This window comes from Apiospora marii (assembly GCF_038362585.1).
Source record: "Apiospora marii strain CBS 49790 chromosome Unknown utg000001l_segment0_segment0, whole genome shotgun sequence".
NCBI classification, from domain to species: Eukaryota; Fungi; Ascomycota; class Sordariomycetes; order Amphisphaeriales; family Apiosporaceae; genus Apiospora; species Apiospora marii.
Window position 1 is genome coordinate 4047669 of NW_027117372.1, and position 18086 is coordinate 4065754.

Sequence of the window (18086 nt, forward strand, 5' to 3'; positions counted from 1 at the left end):
CCGCGCTATGGTTTCGTCAGACCTGTAGCCATCCATACCTTTGCGCATCATGCATTAAGTACTTAACTTCGTATGGTCGGGTACTTGAGGCAGGTATTTTGGCATGAATAGAGGTGTTCCCTATCAGGGGCTAATATGCAATATCGGATTTGTAGTATCAGGATGTTTGCATCAGACGTATGTGCGACCAGATTGTCTGCGTATGTGATAATGGATTTAATACACAATCTATCGCGCTCAATGAAGTATCCCATTAACACCGCCCCAAAGACCCTTGAACGCCCTAAGACCCCAAAATATCAAATTACCTCTATCGTTATATAAAGAGCCCGATCTAGAAGCAGAAGCAATCGATTATGCCCCCGCAGCAGAGGCCGTCAATCCAAACGATGAGGCCCAATGCAGATTCCATCTGCCGGCTTCGTCGAATAGGAAATGGTTGGTGGAACGCCGATGAACCGACGCTATGCAAATGTGTAGTCATGTCTCCCGCCTGCGCCGTCCGTGGTCAAGGAGATTTGGCATGGTCCACTCGTCCGTGTATCTGTGAAGCCATCCCGGTGTTTCGTGCCCTCTAAGAATCTTCGTCCTCACTGGCACCGTCTTCGTCCTCTCCATCCTCGTCGAAATCGCCCATCTCTTCGTCGCCTGTGTCGCTGCCGCCAAAGTCCAACTCTTCGTCGCTCTCAGCCCAGAATGCTGCTTCGTCGTCCACCGACTTGGGGGGAGGTGTTGCATCTAATGAGGTCGGCATAACGAAACCAGCAGGGATGTCTGCTTTGGACCTTTGTACGACCTCGCCTGCCTTCTTGTTGTAGCTAGCCCGGTCGTCTCGGTACATGACACCGGCGTCCACATTGGCAGGCGAGTTAATCTCTGGATCGTCCAGGAGCAGAAGGACAGATCGTAGGACGGACTCGACACCTTGCAGTGGCGACCATCTTTCGCTGGCGGCCTCACCCGACATGATATCCTCGCCTGGGTTGTGAAGAATCGATATGCACAGCTTGCCATCAGGGTACACGTTCGGGTGGTAGATGGGGATCATGAAGCGAAATGTCGGAGGCTTGTAAGGGTATTCGTTTTCAAAAAGCATTTCCGCCCTGAAATAACCACCGTTGAAGGCGCTATCCGAGTTGATGACCATGAGACCGAGCTTCCAATGAAGCAGGTTGTCGTTGACAAGCTATAGAAAAAGAACAAGAGGTCAGCACAACCGTCCAAAAGATAAACAGAAGACAATGCATATGGGTGTTACTTACGTCAATATTCACCCATGGTTCCTTCTGAAGTTCACCTAGTTCTTGCATGAGACGTGTCTTGGCACCGTTGAGACCTGCTCCTGGAGCCATCTTTGTTGATGTCGCAAGGTCGTATGCTGTATGTGTGGGCGGTGAAATGGTGTGGTTCGGAGATGAGTCGATGTGAAGAGTTGTTCGTAGTGAGCGTTCTCAATTTGAGTCAAGTTGCCGAGGGCAGCCAGGTTTTAAAGTCGTCGCGTGCTTGGGGTTAAATGTGCGACTGACCGACCGTCCAGGGCTCTAAGCAAGCGGTATCTCCTTTGTGCTGATCCCGGCGGGTGTGGGGGTGGTGAGAAAACCAGGTGGGCGAGGAATGCAAAAGAAGACAGATACAAGCCACCGGAGATAGAAACCAAAGATGATGGAGAAAAGGAACCACACCTTCTCGCAAGTGAGGTCGTTGGGTGGTAGAAGTTAAATCAAATCCTCTGGTTGGAACGTACGTACTGGGGAGTTTGGGAAAATGGCGGGGGACCTAGTTGGGTTTTAAGACTGATTCCAGTGCCTGCCAGGTACTGACTGTGCTGGTGCCTGTCTGTCATGCCCCAAAACTGGGATGGGATCAAGTATGGAGCGGTGGCGCCAGGCGTCACTGCGTGCATCAAATCAATCGGATAGCCGCTTGTTCCCTGCGTGGGGATCCCTCAATAGCGTGCCCCGCCCCAGCTCGCCATCACCGTCGTGTAATCGTCCCAGTCCATGAATGGGTTCGTGACCGCTCTGCAAAGTATTACATGTAAGCGCCATAACTAACTGACTCGCCATGCTCGCCTCTCGCGCTCCCACCTCATGGGTAGCAACTCATGTCGATATCGGAGGCAAACTTGACATACGACCGAGTAGGGAGGTCGAGGGTACCAAAGATTGCACCATCTCCATTGGATCATCTACGCAAAACGGCGATTGCTTATTATGAGATAACTGAATATGAGAGGGGAGGGAACCTTGAGACGGAGGTCTAGCGCCATGTCTTGGGCTTAATATTGCGAAAGCTAAATAAAGCCCATTGTCATCCCTGGAGTGCTTTTTAAGATATACGATGATCATCTTCGATGCATAGTAGGAATCAATAGACAACGCGATGCGATCCCTATGTACGGAGTACAGAATTTACTAGTCTTCACCATAATTAGGAACATTGCCCTACATATTGTAGTTTGCTCTTTCATCGTCGGCCAGCATTAGCTCTGATGAAAATTGGCCTACGGAGAAAGGCTTTCGAACTACATGCCTGCCTTGCAAGTGGAATGATTGACTTCGTCCTGTGTCTGGGGTAAATGTGCGATATTATAGTAGGGTAGGAACGGAAATATGAGATGCAATGATCATATCGAAGCCTGCTAGAAAGGGATCAACCGCCGATTGCACCCACATATTACCTGAAGCCAGTATCGCATTACTAGAGACTTCTTGCCTATGATGGTTGGTTTAGTATGGTGACGATATTTATCGGAGGCCGGGGAAAAAAGTTCAAATAAGGCTCTTTCCTGAGGTCCCGAGTTGAGCCGAGCCGGTCTGCTCAGGTAGGGGCCCGGGTTCGCCATCCACGCGGTACACCAATCCAGACGTTTAAACACCTGCATGCATTCGACGCCTTGTTGCACCCACGAGACCTGCTGTGTTGGCTCAAGGGTGGATTCCGCCTTTGTATCTCTCCATGTACTTACCTTACTTGGCTGGGCGTTTGGCGCTCCTCACAAAAGGCACTGACTGACGTCCATTTTCCAACCACCGTCCTCGCGCCCTAAGAAATCGGTTTGAAAGCAGACCGTTCCCACCCCGTAAAATCTATCAGAATACAACGATTGTGCAGGGTGTATTCATTCGAGGGGGGGGTTGAGGCTGGGCTGTCGCTTGGTTTTTGCTGATGGGATGAACTCCAGCAGTATCGGAAGCGTATCGACTTCCTTTTGGCGAGACCAACAGTTCAGCGACGCGGTAGAGAACGTTTGGTATGGTGTGACAGCAAGAAATAAAGGCTTTGATCGATCTTAAGGGAACGTGATACAAAGAAATCGTCGTCCCATTGAACGGGCCCCAAGGGGTGTATGTCTATCATCGCATTCCATGCCAGAAAGGGGACGTTGGAACAATGAGCGGCGGGTCAGGGGGGGGTGTGGTGTGTGGTGCAAGAAAGAAAGCGGACCTCAAGCGAACAAGGCGTGTTCAGGTTTCGCAGGTAACTGACGGGGGAGGGTGGACCGTGGTCAATGGCTGGTACTGTGCTGGTTTCTGCTGCCGCTCTCTGTGGAGGTACCATTCTATTTCTACCTAAGGAGGCTAAATTGCACTGTATTCCTTGTCCTGGTCGGTAAGACCAGCAGCATTTTAGCCTGGTTATAGCGTACACAGACGCCCTTCCTGCTTCCCTGTTCTCCCTCTCTTCCACTCCTCCACTCTCTCACTGTGTGGCTTGTACTGTGGGCTGTCTGCCCATTTCTCTCTCTCTCTAGCCCAATCCAGCCCCGTCACAATCGAAACCCCATCCGCCATCCATATCCGTCCCCCTTCAGTTTGTCTGCTGATCTCAGCTTTCCCTTCACCAACATCAATCTCCCTCTTCTGGCCAAACGACGACACCGACCAGCGCCGAACAGCACCGACCTCTGCGACATCAAAATCATCGCAGTCGCTGCTGTATTCACATTCTTTGACGTAGAAGGAACCGAAAAAGTGCCCGCGGCCAATTAAATTTGTGCATGCAGGCTGGGAAGTCGGGTCTCTTGGGCGACCCCAACCGGTCCTGAGGGCGGTATTTTCGCGCGACGACGACCATCACCACCGCAAACATTCAACCGAACGAGCAACGACGACGAAAGATCTCTTTTGCAGACTACAGCCCGAATTGCATCCTCGTACCTCTCACCTTGGCGGGACCGTATCCGATTGTGCGCAGCGCCACAAAGGTTTCTTGGATTGTTTATCCTTTGACGATATCGCTTTTTCCGCAACTCGCCCGTTTCCAACCACTCTAGTCGGTCGGCCTTTAGTGTCCTGGTTTTTCCGGCCTCAACTCCACAGAACCGACTCCATTATTGTTGACCACGCTGCATCGTCATCACGGCTTCAGGTTTTGCTTTACCCATCGACGGAATTGATCAGTGTTCTTGCCGCACCCGCCCCGACCGGCGTGAGGAAATCAATGGCCACGATGTCCTTCAATCCACAAACACCTCAGAGTCCGTCGCAGTTATCGCCCAGCACCGCGGACCCCGTATCGAGCAGCATGAATTCTTCCATGACATCAATAACCACTCTCCCAACTCCTGCACACAGCGTCAACGGATCGATACAGCACGGCGATTCCGCGCACGACACCGCCATGTCGGATGCCGACTCGCCACACAAGCGGAAACGGATGTCCGACGACATGGGCGAGCAAGGGCAGAAGAAGGCCCACCTCGAAGACCCTCGCAGACTCGGTATTGAAGACCTGCACATGGACGTTGGCGAAAAGTACTTCCTTTGCAGAACTCGTAAGGCACCCTTATCTATGATTGAAGATGACTGAAGCAGCTATTGTCCCTGGTATGGCGTGCAGAACAGATGGTTGACACTCTGCTCTTCTATAGCCCATTCTGCGTCCCTACCTAGTGTCTCTGGAGATCTTTTCGAGATGTTCGGTTTGACTGGCATTGCTGCCGAGGTAGCACGGACAAAGCCTAATGGAGAAAAGAACGCTCTACGCAAGACGTACAAGGGTCACATCAAATCGCTCGGTGTCAACGGTCATTTCGATAAGGTCGAGAAGGACCCATTCGACCAGGACGGCTTCATGCACATGATCATGTACCCCGAGTCCGAATGGTATGTCCATGAGGTACAGGGCAAGGAAGTCGAGCGAGGGTTTTCGAATCCAGTCCAATCCAGCTTGTCGCGGGCCATGACAATGGCGAGAGGTATGGTCCCCAACCAGGCTTGGGATAGCTCTGTGCTTGGTGATCTGGCACCTAGTGTCGTGACCAAGAAACCAAAGGAGGGTTTGAAGAAAGCCACACCCGGTACGCCCGCCGGGTCCGCTGGCGGTCTCAGCAATACGAGCAAACTGCAGGTGCCGCAGGTAGATCGTGTGAGACGAATCAACAAGAAGCGAAGTTACCAGGACAGCAGTTTTGAGGGCTACGGGGACGGATTTCCTGACGACGATCAAGGCGCCGCGTCAGGTTACTCAACCGGCGAAGGCGACGATCGGTCGTCGAAGCTGAAGAGGAGAAAACAGGTGACTACAGTCCAGCCGTAGTCCATTTGTTCTCGGCCTCATTACTAACGTGGAAACAGAACACCGGTTCATCCTTCAGTGGAAGTGTACGAAATGGCTACAGCGGGATAGGAACATGATACCCCGAATCCTGGAACGGATTTTAATAATGGTCTACGCGCTACGAAGCGTAATGGGGCCCGTTTGTTCCCTTGATGAGGACAATGAGAGCCGGCTTCACGGCTGAGCAGCGCCGGTCTCTATGGTCCTTGCATTTATTGTTTGCAGTTTTTCTCTTTTTAGCAAGGCGTTGGGGGCAGTCATTTTTACGATTTTTTTGCGAAACCAAAAGCAGCAAAACTAACTGAGCGCGATGGGTTTGACGGTTCTCCCTATGGGATACGACGTCACCCGCTCACTTGTAGATACACCTTGCCTTGATACAGAATTAAAAAGAAATCTTTTTGAAGAACCATGCATCAAAGTACCCAGTAGTCTTTCCACGTTCTGTGCTTGCCTGAAGGGAAATAACAGGACTACCCTTCGTAATTCATGGAAAACCGGAGAGAAAGCTCTGAGGCAGGTAAGGATAGGACTTCTACCACCACACCAGCATCCCCCCTTTGTTGGCAGTAGCCCCGGTTCAACCAGATCCATTTTGCGGCTGCGACAGGTCGTGCGATGCTCAGAGATTCCAGATGTAGCTCCGATAGGCCAACCTTGGTGGCCGGTGTTGATCGGTTCCGCCAACCCGCCTACCCGCCTGCCCGCATACCCAAAGAGGGAACCAATCTTGCAAAACACCTTACTGGGCACCGCCCGGTAAAGAGGTATATGTGAGTAATCAGGAAATGGTACATGTGAGTAATCAAGAAACATTCGGTTCGCCTCCGCACCCGCGGGTTCTGAACATTCATTTCAATATACCTACATACTCAAGGACCTTCTCATATTCTCTGTCTTCCTCTCCCTCACACCAACCCGCCTCCATACCTACTTCATACTTATCTAAGTCAGCCAGTACCTAAGCTATACGTTATTATTATTGTTGTTGCTGTTTTTTTTTGTAGGCAAGCTTGCTGCATCTAATCCTTTCTTGAGATAGTTTCACCACCCAGTTGCTTCCAAAAGCGCCATGGTTTGACATCGGTTGTCACGGCTCTTGAACCCCGCCAACAGTGGATATTTTATGTGTAGCCATTTCCAATTCCCGAGCCTTTACCTACCATCTTCAAATCGGGTGGGCGGGCTTGTTATAAAGTCAACCCGGCACAATGAATCTCCAAGACTGGAAGTCTACGCCCACAGATGCGCCGGAAGGCAGCGAGGGCCAGTACGACCCTCCGCCTGCCTACAGCAGCCATCTGTCGCGAGGAGACCCGCGGTCCAGTTCAACCCAGTCGCTTGTGCCATCGCTGCCAAACTATGACGAGGCATCCAAGCGCAGGCTGCTCGTCGTCTACATCCATGGCTTCATGGGCACAGATCATTCCTTTCAGTCTTTCCCCGCCCACGTCCATCGGTATCTGAGGGACGCGCTCATTGACACCCACGTCGTCCATTCCAAGATCTACCCCAGGTACAAGACGTACAAGGCTATTGAGGTAGCCCGCGACAATTTTAGTCGATGGCTCCAGCCCCACGAGTCGCCCACGACCGATGTCGTTCTTGTCGGCCATTCGATGGGCGGTCTTCTGGCAGCCGATGTGGCTCTTATGGTAGGCTCTTCGTTTGCTGCATGCAAAAGGCCATCACTGCTAACGGGCCCGACAGCCATCATCGGACCAGAACAGCCCCGATTACTTTCAAAATAGAATCCTAGGGACTGTCAATCTTGACGCGCCTCTGTTGGGCCTCCATCCCGGCATCATTGTAGCCGGCCTCTCAAGCTTGTTCCGTTCCAAAACAGATACCCCTAAGCCTCCCGGAACTTCTGCTCAGGCGACGTCAAGTGTAGCATCGCCGGATTCTTCTGTGCATTCGGACCTTGCGAGTCCAATGCCTATGTCACCTCTAGCAGACCCGCCCACGTCTGTTCCCAATCTACCCCCTAGGATGACTATGGACCCCAATTTTGATCCCGAATTCCCAAATGATGTTCGCCTTAAGGATCGCAGCTGGTGGAAGAACATTGTCCACTTCGTCAAGAAGCACAATTCGGAAGGGATCATAGACGCTGCCAGTCACCATATAATGTCCCATCTCGAGTTTGGGGGTGTCTTGATGGACTTCAATTGCCTCAAGGTCCGGTACGAAAATTTGCGGAAGCTTGAGGACATTGACGACATGAAGAACCATGGGTTCCCTCATGTCCCGCCCCAGGTTCGATTCATCCAGTACTATACGGTATGCCACGGGCACCCCAAGAAGCCGAAAGCCCCAAAGGATGTGAGCGCCGCGGACCGAAAGCAGATTGAAGATGCTATGGCTGGTGGCCCGAGTCCCACAAGCTCGTCGTCATCATCAACGCCCAGAGTCTCCACGGGAGATATCAGTGACGATGGACGGAAACGGCCGTCAGTGCGAAGTCTTCCTGGCATTCCTAAGGAGAGTGCTGCTGGCCCATCTCACGATGCTGACGATCAGTCGGTCTCTAGTCTAGAGGTGATGGATCCAGTGCCGATGGAAGATGAGGGCGATGATAACCACAAGAGCGGGGAGTCGACGCATCCACAGCCAGAACAATCCACCGGTAAGAGATTGTCGTCCAGCGCTGGTGCGGCAAAACCGGAGTCGTCGGCCTCTCAAGAGGGGAAGTCGGGGGAAGAAGCTACAGAGCCATCATCGCATACGACGGAGGGTGTAGATGCCGATCCCGAAATGGACGCTGCCGCTAAAGAGCTTTCCGAGCTGGAACTGAGTCTACCCAAGGTGCCCGACCCGCCCGAGAAACCGGAACCGTTTGATGGCACGAAATATACGGACAAGGACGCCCGCAAACAGGCGGAGAAGGAATCTAAGCGTGTCCTTAAGGCGTACGAGCAAGCTGTGAAGAACCGCGAGAAGACGATCAAGGAACGACAGAAGATCATCGATAAGCGCAAGAAGAAAGTGGCCTCGGATGCTGCCAAGCGCGAGAAGGAGGCAAAGAAGCAAGCCTCAGAGGCCGAAAAGCGCGGGAAGGAGGCCGAAAAAGAGGCCGAAAAGGAGGCTAAAGAACAGCGTCTAAAGGATGAAGAGGCTAACCGCGAGACCGAGAAGCGTGGAAAGGACGTGGAGAATGAGGCCAATGAGCAGCGCCGGAAGAATGAAGAGGCGATCCAGATCCTCGCAGATGGTATCGAGAGGCGGCAGACTTCGCTCGCTGATACGGCAGCGGCAGTCGTGCCAAAGCCCTCAGCGGCCGACACCACAAGCGGCTCGATTTCTCGCGCACAAACAACCGAAAGGGGGGAGGCGTCGCTGTCTCGGGACTCTACCAACGAGCTGGAGTCACCGTCAGTATCCACCAAGAATCAGAAGAAAAAGGAGGCGAAGCCTCCCAAGCCACCGAAGGAGCGGAAATTTTGCACCCTGCCGAGCAAGGTTAATGGCCAGCTGGACCCCAAGTGGATCAAGGTATTCATGAAGGACATGGACGAGGTCGAGGCCCACACGAGCCTCTTCTTCGAGGGACCGCATTACGACAAGTTGGTGGGCGATATGGGCGATATGATCATCTCATGGGTACAGGAGGATGCTACGAAGCGCGCCATCTGGGAATTGGGGTGATCAGTTGCGGCCCGATACCGGTTGGATTCTTCCGGCCGAGAGTACAGAAGCGCGGATGGCACGGCAGCAAAGGGGAAAGCCATCTAGTAGACTGCCGTAGAGGAGAGATCAAAGATACCAATACACGTCCACACACACCACACTACGCTTCGGGGCAGCCAGCAGGCTAGCGAAAAGGGATAACTGTCTGACTGCCGTATATTGTTTTGTGCTTAGGTCACTTGAAACCAGCCCGACAAACATATAACAGGGAATTTCCTTTATAACGCATTACGGATTATATACGTTAGATACATACTACTAACAGTGGCCTCGATATATACAGCACAAACATAGCCAACATTAGCGATCCAATCACATCAGCGTGACAAGATTTCCTAGTTCGCAGTTTTGATCGAGATCACTACAGAGGCCCAGGAACGCCCGTCTCGCACGCTGTCGAGTCGCTGTAGCAGACGGCGCCGAACGAGTCGCTCGCGTCGCCGATCCAGAACTTGAACCGGCCCTCGGGGTTGGGCACGACCCAGTTCTGCAGCTCGGCGTCCCAGACGGAGACGTCCTTGCGCCGGATGGTGAGCTCGACGGCCTCGCTCTCGCCGGGCGCCAACGCGGCCGTCTTGGCGAAGTCGCGCAGCTGCAGCACGGGCGTGTCGTACTTTGCGTTGTCGGTGGCGGGGAACTGGACGTAGAGCTGCGTCGAGGCCTTGCCCGCGTGCGCCGTGCCGTTGTTGGTCACGGTCAGCGAGACGACGTAGGCCACGTCCCAGAGGGCCGGGTTGCCGCCCGAGGGGCCGCCGGCGGGCGTCTGGCCGGCCTCCTTTTGGGTGGTGGAGTAGCCCGGCGGCAGGCTGGGGTACTTCTTGCCCGCGGCGCCGTCGGCGTAGGCGTTCTTGGCGTCGTTCTCGGCCAGGAAGCTGTAGCGGTAGCGGAAGATGTCCTTGAAGCCCTCGGGCCGCAGGGCCTCGGACGCGGGCGGGATCGTGTTGTTCATGGCCGCGATGGGGTCGCCCGACTTGGCGGGGCGCGCCGGCGGGACCGTGGTCAGCGGCGTGACGGCCTGGACGCGGACGTCGCTGTAGGCGAAGCTGGCGTAGCTGAGGCCGTGGCCGAAGGCGTACTGCGGCTTCACGCCGTTCTTCTGGAAGTAGCGGTAGTCGATGTAGATACCCTCAGAGAAGGTGTCCTGGGGCTGCCCGAGGCCGTTGGGCACGATGCCCACGCTCTCCGGGTAGTCCGACTCGGAGACGGGGAGGGTGTAGGGGAGATGGCCCGAGGGGGAGACCTCGCCGAAGAGGACTTCGGTAAGCGAGTCACCCGCCTCCTGGCCCGGCAAGTGCGCGAACACGACGGCCTTGACCGACGGGTGGTTGATCCAGGGCTCCATCACGATGGGGCCCACGGTGTGCACGACCACGACCACGTTGCTGTACTTCTCGGCCGCCTTTTGCACGAGCTCGTCGCCGTTGTGCCACGCCTTGAGGCCCGACTTGTCGCGGTCGCCGTGGTTGCCTTCCACCTCGTACGAGTTCTCGCCCGAGTCGGAGCTGATGAAGACGAGGGCGACGTCGTCGGCCGTGGCGTCCGGCAGGTTCTTGGGGAACGAGTCGGTATTCCAGAATTCCACGTTGCCCGCCTTGCGCTTGAGCGAGCTGATTGGATCGTCCATGTAAGGGTAATCAGCCGAGCCGGAGCCCCATCCCATACCCAGGGTGCCCTTGTTGCAGCTCTTGTCGGTGCACTTGTTAATGCCGTCGGGGTTGGCCTGGGCGTCGGTGCCAAAGACCTTGATGGGCGCCGAGGTGGAGATGGGGAGCAGGCTGCCGTTGTTCTTGAGCAGGGTGATGGCTTCCTGGGCGACCTGCTTGGCGATGATCTTGTGGTCGGCCTGGACGTTGACGTATTGGTTCACCACGCCAGACGGGGAAAAGACGGCCGCGGGGTACAGCAGCCCGGTTCGGGCGCGCGTGTTGGAGGAGAAGTTGGGACGCGGGTAGTCCTTGTCCTGTCCCAGCTTGTACCACGCAGCCACGACGCGAGTCGCCATGTCGTTGATGCGGTCCATGGGAACACTGCCGTTGAGGGCCGCACGGGTCATCTCGTACATGAAGTAAGCCGTACCGGGCAGGACGGGAATCTGCGTATCGCCCGGCATGGACATGTCGAGGCCGGCCAGAGCAGAGGCAACCCCGGACATGTGTGCAAGCCAATCAGTCATGACCGGACCCTGGAAGCCGAGTTCTTCCTTGAGAAGGCCATTGATGGAGTACGCATTCTGAGATGATGCAGAGCCGTTGACAGCATTGTAGGAAGTCATGACCGCAGCTGTGCCGGCGCGGACGCCTTCGGCAAACGGCCAAAGGTATAACTCGTGCATCGCTCGATCATCTACCCGGGTTGTTAATAACTCCATAAGCACAAACACACAGATTGGGCTTTTCGACTCGACGTACCGATGTTGGCGCTGATTCCTTGTTGCCCGACGTTGAACATGCGCTGGATCTCTTGCTCGTTGCCGATCAGGTGCTTGAGAACGGCAATGCAGCCCTGGTCCTGAACGCCCCTGACCGTCTCGGCCCCAGCGAAAGCTTGCAGCACCGGGTCCGAACCGAACCCTTCCCAGTTCCGCCCAGCACGAGGCTTGCGGCCCAGGGGACCGACCGAAGGGCCGAGGTACATGTTGACGCCCTTCCCCTTGAATTCCTGGCCCAAGGCCACTCCTCTCTCGTACATCAGCTTCTTGTCAAATGTAGCGCCTGTCGTGATGCCCGCAGGGAATGCAGTGACATTGTCTGTCGTACGCACGCCGAGGGGGCCATCCTGAAGACAAAGCTGTGGAAATCCTAAGCGGTCGGCACTGCCAGTGTTTCCCACGCAAGGCCCTGGTGATTAGTTAGCAAAAGGGGAGGGCCCGAAACAACGGCATGGGAGGAAGTTAGTTACCCATGAAGAAACCGGTTCCGCCCGTGATGTTGGTCTTCTCGGCCAAGGTCATTTGCGAAACCAGCTTGAGGGCCTTTTCATAGGCGTCGGCCCAGTCGTCGGCCCATCCGCCGTGAGGTGCCGGGTAGTAGGATGCGGCAACATATGGGGCGGGAACGGCACGGGGCTGGATGGCGGCGCCAGCGGTGGTGCCCAGCAGGTCGGACAGAAGAAAGAGCGAAAGGGCCGAGAGTCCCGAAGGGGACCCCGAGCTGAGAAAGTGCATGTCTGCGATAAACGAGGGACAGAGAGTGTTACAGACCGTAAGGTTGACCGCACGCGCCACGGAGGGTGGGTAGGATGACGGCAGAACAACTCGAGCGACAGTGAAGCACTTGAGCAAGCAATACTAGTTTGGGATGCATACGATTAATATATATAGCTGACTGGCCTGGCAGCGCGAGGGCATGGGGGCTTGTCAGGCCGGCTCAAACGGTCCATGTGCTACGCGATGGGACCATGGCAGCCGTGCACCAATATTAGGTGCTATCATGCCAGATCGTGCCCATACCACACTCAATGGGAAGCGAGGGGAATGGGGCCACGGGGGCTCGGTGCCGACAAGAGCTCCAGCGAGCCAACGAGAATGACATGTGAGGTGCCGGTGTCTTGAAGAGGTGGGTGTTGGTTCCCGTGTTAGTCGCTTGGTATATCGTCAGTTGGCTATGCAAACCATCCCATGCCAAGCCAGCTGAAGGGAATCCAATAGGGAGACGCGGAATCGAGACATCATGGTACCACAGATCGCTACGAGCCTAAGATTTGGATCTTCATCTTGGTCTTCGGCGGGGAGGCCTGGTCAGGCAAAGGCAGAAAACGAAACAGCGAATACTAGCACAGTGGATGAGATGGCTGTGTTAAGCGACTAGTAAATGCGACGCTGAGCTCGCTACCACTCCACTCACCGCGTCGGCATATGTGCCGCCGCCTAAGCCCCTGTACTTAGAAATAGAATACCCTCAGAAGAATTCCACAGCCGTAGCGAGGAGCGAGACTATCAGCTCCTCGCTTGCATATTGGGCCTGACGACATCGGAATGCAAGAATGTAACCTTGCGCGACAAAAGTAGACCCCCCCCCCTTTGACGACGAGAAATTAGCAGATAGTAAGTAGTAGGTTGGTTCCGTGCTATAGGGCATGCTTTTGGGCAAGCTACCTCCGAGAAAGCTGATGAATAACTATGTGCTATGGAGGTACAGCTGGTTGATATTGACTTTGGGCCAATGAGGTGTTGCAGCTGCGGGCGAGTAGCCTGTTCAGCCGCCGGAAGCTGCCATAATCCAATGTGGAAGGTGGCATTCAGGTTGGAATGCGCGCCGGCTCAGCCCATCAATTGATCAATTGATTAATGGCATGGCCGGGTTTATTGGTTCATAATGGGAGAGAACCGATGTGCCGGGCGTAGGTATAAGCAGCCAAGAGAAGATAATTTCCCTGCTTTGCAAGCTTGGTTCATGCCTGCCTGACTGCCGCTCGCGACCTGGTCAGCTGGGCGCTCATCACGCCGAAGCGACGTGCGCCTTCACGTCATGGCAAGACAAATCGGGCAAGTGATGCATCGTAAGTAGCATGCACCATGCCATGCATGCAGGAAGCTGTAACCCCCCGGACAGATAGACGAGGGCCTGATGAGACTCTCCCCAGCTGAAACTAAACTCGATAGAGCTGCCTCCTCCGAAAGATTGAAGATTGAGCGATGCGCTCAGACCTCCCGATCAGTCAAGCTTGCGATTAAAAGGAGCTGCCATTCGAACGGCAGCCAAGATTCACTACTGCTACGATGGATGAGACGGCAGGCGACGGGAGGATGGATGTGCTGCATAAGGTTCGCGCTTTCCTGCACGCCCGAGCCGCCATAATAAGCAAACAGCTGCCACATTCCGTTCAATCCATCAATCGTATTTGGTATTTGGGATGCCCCCTTCCTTGCCTGACACTTTTTGTTGGTCTTGGGGGTGGGAACCAACCAAAGAGAGGGGCCTGGTGCCTGGGGCCTTCAATGGATGCAGGCAGCTATTTGTTATGTAATTCGAGGTTGTCTATCGTACACGGTAGAACCCCTTACTCGTGATGAGTTTTTCGACCACGATCTTCCCTTCTGGATCCAGAGGCCTGGGTTTCAATTAACTCAACACGTGTGCGGGAAGGATCCTCATGTGAATGCCCGACTCGAGTTAAGTAGCAGCGTACGACATAGATGGCATGAAAGATAAGGTAATTGATGCTCCGAGGGCTATGTGCTTACCAGGCAGTCGGTAAGAGGCGGCCATTGCCGTACAACCTACCGACACTTACTTAAGCCAAGGCAGGGGCCCCCCTTGTTCTTGTAATTGGACATTGGGACAATGCTCCAGCTCAGAAAACCGAAGCGGATAGTACGGGTTACACTTGCAACGGGCCAACGGCTTTCTTCTTTTTCTTCTCTCGTTTTTCCTGCCCTCTTCCCTGCCATCATTAGCACTAGCTATGGCCCTGCTGACTTAGGTAGGTAGCAGGAACTCTTCACGACTCACGAGTCATCAGTCTGGGGAACCACACTTGTCTCGTGGATTGTAACTTGCCGAGTATGGCACTTTGACCTATGTAGAGAGCTGAGATTGCCCGTCGAGCGTCGCATTGACCAAGTCATGTCTACAGTAATTGCGCTTTAGGAGATACAAAGGCATCGATAATTCTGTGGACCTGTCTGGAATTCTTTAACGCCGAACGTGCCGTAGATAGTGTCAGCCGTTGCGGTGTCCCTCGTTACTAGTAGGCGCTGACCGTCTATCCCACTGCCCACCGTTTTTGGTCAGCTCCCGAGGCTTTGGCCAGCTGCGATTGGTGGCCACCGCAGCGCTTTGCAGCCCTCGTGGCATTTCTCACGCTATTTAGTGTTGAAGCTAGCCGAGCATCCACGTCGGGCGTTGCATGTGTATTGATATCCCCTCCACGAGCGGGCATAGCCGCATTCATCAACCTGAAGGCTGCATGCATGGCTGGCACCGCGCCGGCGTGGGGCTCGGAGCCAAACGAGAGGAGAAGGCTTGCACTGGTCGGATGCAGAAGGTGGGAAGGGACTTTTGTGCATACGACAATGGCTCTGTCTGCCTTGTGCGCCGTCGAGGAATGGGATGAGACTGCGATGAGATGAGACGAGAGAAGTTGCATATCGTATTATGTCTTATCATATCCTTTGCTCCCCCAACAATTTCCGCCAGACGGACTCAGCCTCCCACTTTCTGACTTCTCAACAACCACCACGACGACAAGGCATTGTTTGAGGGCTCGTCGACTCCGGCTCGGCTGCTTTACGCACCAATGGTGGGCATGACCGCCCACACCAACCCCGCGGGAGAGGGCTGCTCGGCCTGTTGCTTTTCTCAGAATGGGCCCGCTCCCCGATCTGCATGCCAGGAACAATGGCCAGGAATGGGAAAAGGCAGCCCATCTCTTGGCAGCGCCCGCGCGCCCACCGAAAAGGAAAACTGTGATCGGGTCTCGTTTCGCAATGCTAACAGGTTGCAATCACCACCCAAGAACAAGTAGAAATTGGGAGGCGCATTGCGGGTTTACTATTGACTATAGCACACACACACCAGGGCCCGTTGTAATTGACAGGTTCTCACTACTTGCACCATACTGTATTAGTCGCAGGGATGCGTGATTGAACGGACAGGGGGCCTGTTGGAGAGCCCGCCGCCGTCGCGAACAGGTGCCGAGAAAAAAGAAGGGATCCCATTCCGGTGAAGGGACCCTGGGCCAATGATCACCGCTAAGGGTTCGATTAGATCCATTTCCGACTCCATCATGCGTTCGTTGGGGCAGCGACATGCTTCGCGCCCTCGAGGCTGGCTGTCTCTCGCTCCTGCCAGATTGGGCCCAGTTCCCAATGTGATTGTGCAGTTGGTACTCCGTAGTTGGGTTGGTAGGTGTGTATAAGCTATATATAACAGAGCACCACTATGGCCTTGAACTTTCGGGATATGATCAGCACTGGTCTCACTGTCTTATATCCTACACAACCAACAAGGCAGCACCCCCGCCACTGACGCCAGTCCTTCCCGCCCTCTGTCTCTCGATACAGCCTGCTGCTGTATATATACACACTCGTTTTTATTTAGCCTTTGCTCTTAATTTCTTGCGTTGGAGACCTTCCAACCTTTCCTGCCTACCTGCCAACATCCTCCAAGATGAAGTCATTCAGTTGGACTCTCGTCTCGAGCCTTGCTCTGACGGCTGTTGCAAGCCCGGTCCCTGACAGCCTTCGTCCATACTTGGCGCGCCGAGGTGTGTATTTTGACACGATCGTCTCCCGAAACCTTAATGCTATAGAGGCTGACCTTGCCCGTAACAACGCACTAGAAGCTGTCACTGCAGAGGAAGTCACTCAGCTAGACTTCTACGCCGAGTATGCCGGGGCCAGTTACTGCAACTCAGAGGCCCCCGTTGGTTCTACCGTGACCTGCGCGGAGAATGTGTGCCCCGAGGTGACCGCCGCGGGTGCTGTTGTAACCGCTACATTCGCGTCAGTCTTGATTCTTCTTCTTCTCTTCCCCGCACGGTACCTGAAAGCTAACTTGACTATGCGTTTTACAGTGGTAAGGTGACCGATATACAAGGTTTCCTGTCCACGGACCCCAAGAACAAGGTTATTGTGCTGTCGTTCCGGGGATCTCACTCGATCCGTAACTGGATTACCAAGTAAGTATAAGCTTAAGCTTTAGGTTCTCCAAATATTTTGCATGAAACTTGCACTAACAATTCTCTCAGCTTTGTTTTCCTCCAGGAGCCTTGCGGTCTTGTCTTCGGCTGCCTGCTGCACGCCGGCTTCGCCGGCGCCTACAAGGAGATCGCGGGCCCCCTGACCACGGCCCTAGCCGCCGCGACCAAGGCGAACCCAGACTACAAGATCGTCTTCACGGGCCACTCGCTCGGCGCCGCCATCGCGACCGTGGCCGCCGCGTACGAGCGCGCGGCCGGCCACGCCGTCGACCTGTACACGTACGGCAGCCCGCGCGTGGGCAACCGGGCCTTTGTCGACTTCGTGACGAAGCAGGCCGGGTTCGAGTACCGCGTGACGCACCTGGCGGACCCGGTGCCGCGCCTGCCCCCGATCTTCGCCAACTACCGCCACACGAGCCCCGAGTACTGGCTGTCGACGGGCGACGCCGACACCGTCGACTACACGGCCGCCGACATCAAGGTCTGCGACGGCTACGCCAGCATCCAGTGCAACGCCGGCCAGCTCGGGCTCGACATCGACGCCCACAGCAACTACTTTGAGCGCATTGGCGCCTGCGGGCCCGACGGCACGCCCTTCAAGAAGCGCGCCGCCGCCGACGTCGACGCCACCGTCGCGGCCGACGGCCCGACGGCCTCGGACCCGGAGCTCGAGGCCATGGTCAACGAGTATGCCAAGCAGGATATCGAGGCGGCCAAGTCGCTTAACGATATCTGGGGCTAAGTGGGGGAGATGTCTAATACCGCACACTTATAGGGTGTATATAATGATGGGGATAATGGAACTGTTGTCACTAAGGGTGGATATTTGTTTAATTTTGTTGATCACGATATGTACATATGAGATTTCAGGGGCGGTCAAGAACTCGTGCCGGGTTTCTGCCGTGTGGGTACGATACCAGAAGCTTTGTTTCTTCAAGAGCTTCGTTGTATTTTAACGTTGGGAAATATGAAAGGCGCTGGGGAATGGGACTGAGTCGCATCGGGAATGGATCTGGGTGTGGAGGGTGATTTGTCGTAAGAACAGATGGACCACGATCAAATCTAATTTCTTAATACTGTGCACGACCAGGGTGCTTTGGTTTTGGTTGAGTGTGAAACGTTCATCATGCCATCCGTACAATTCGCATCTCAGCTTATCTGCTGATTCAGCAACCCTCTGATCTACAGCTCGC

General features: G+C 54.7%; 5 protein-coding genes across 5 annotated transcripts; 3 read left to right on the plus strand and 2 right to left on the minus strand.

Moving 5' to 3' along the window:
• Positions 1–574: 574 nt before the first annotated feature.
• PG985_001300 (uncharacterized protein) lies at positions 575–1352 on the minus strand (the record flags this gene model as incomplete). The annotated part of the gene is made up of 2 exons (XM_066821069.1): positions 575–1186; positions 1263–1352. The coding sequence occupies 2 exons, from the start codon at positions 1350–1352 to the stop codon at positions 575–577; spliced, it is 702 nt and encodes a 233-aa protein (XP_066691948.1).
• Positions 1353–4452: 3100 nt separating this feature from the next.
• Positions 4453–5639, plus strand: PG985_001301 (uncharacterized protein; the record flags this gene model as incomplete). The annotated part of the gene is made up of 3 exons (XM_066821070.1): positions 4453–4777; positions 4874–5520; positions 5580–5639. 3 exons carry the CDS (start codon positions 4453–4455, stop codon positions 5637–5639), a joined length of 1032 nt encoding a protein of 343 aa, XP_066691949.1.
• Positions 5640–6773: 1134 nt separating this feature from the next.
• Positions 6774–9210, plus strand: PG985_001302 (uncharacterized protein; the record flags this gene model as incomplete). Its single annotated transcript, XM_066821071.1, has 2 exons — positions 6774–7217; positions 7273–9210. The coding sequence occupies 2 exons, from the start codon at positions 6774–6776 to the stop codon at positions 9208–9210; spliced, it is 2382 nt and encodes a 793-aa protein (XP_066691950.1).
• A 403-nt stretch (positions 9211–9613) lies between these two features.
• Positions 9614–12415, minus strand: PG985_001303 (Beta-glucosidase; the record flags this gene model as incomplete). The annotated part of the gene is made up of 3 exons (XM_066821072.1): positions 9614–11595; positions 11661–12089; positions 12151–12415. 3 exons carry the CDS (start codon positions 12413–12415, stop codon positions 9614–9616), a joined length of 2676 nt encoding a protein of 891 aa, XP_066691951.1.
• Positions 12416–16361: 3946 nt separating this feature from the next.
• PG985_001304 (lipase) lies at positions 16362–17635 on the plus strand (the record flags this gene model as incomplete). Its single annotated transcript, XM_066821073.1, has 3 exons — positions 16362–16696; positions 16768–16872; positions 16942–17635. 3 exons carry the CDS (start codon positions 16362–16364, stop codon positions 17633–17635), a joined length of 1134 nt encoding a protein of 377 aa, XP_066691952.1.
• Positions 17636–18086: the final 451 nt, after the last annotated feature.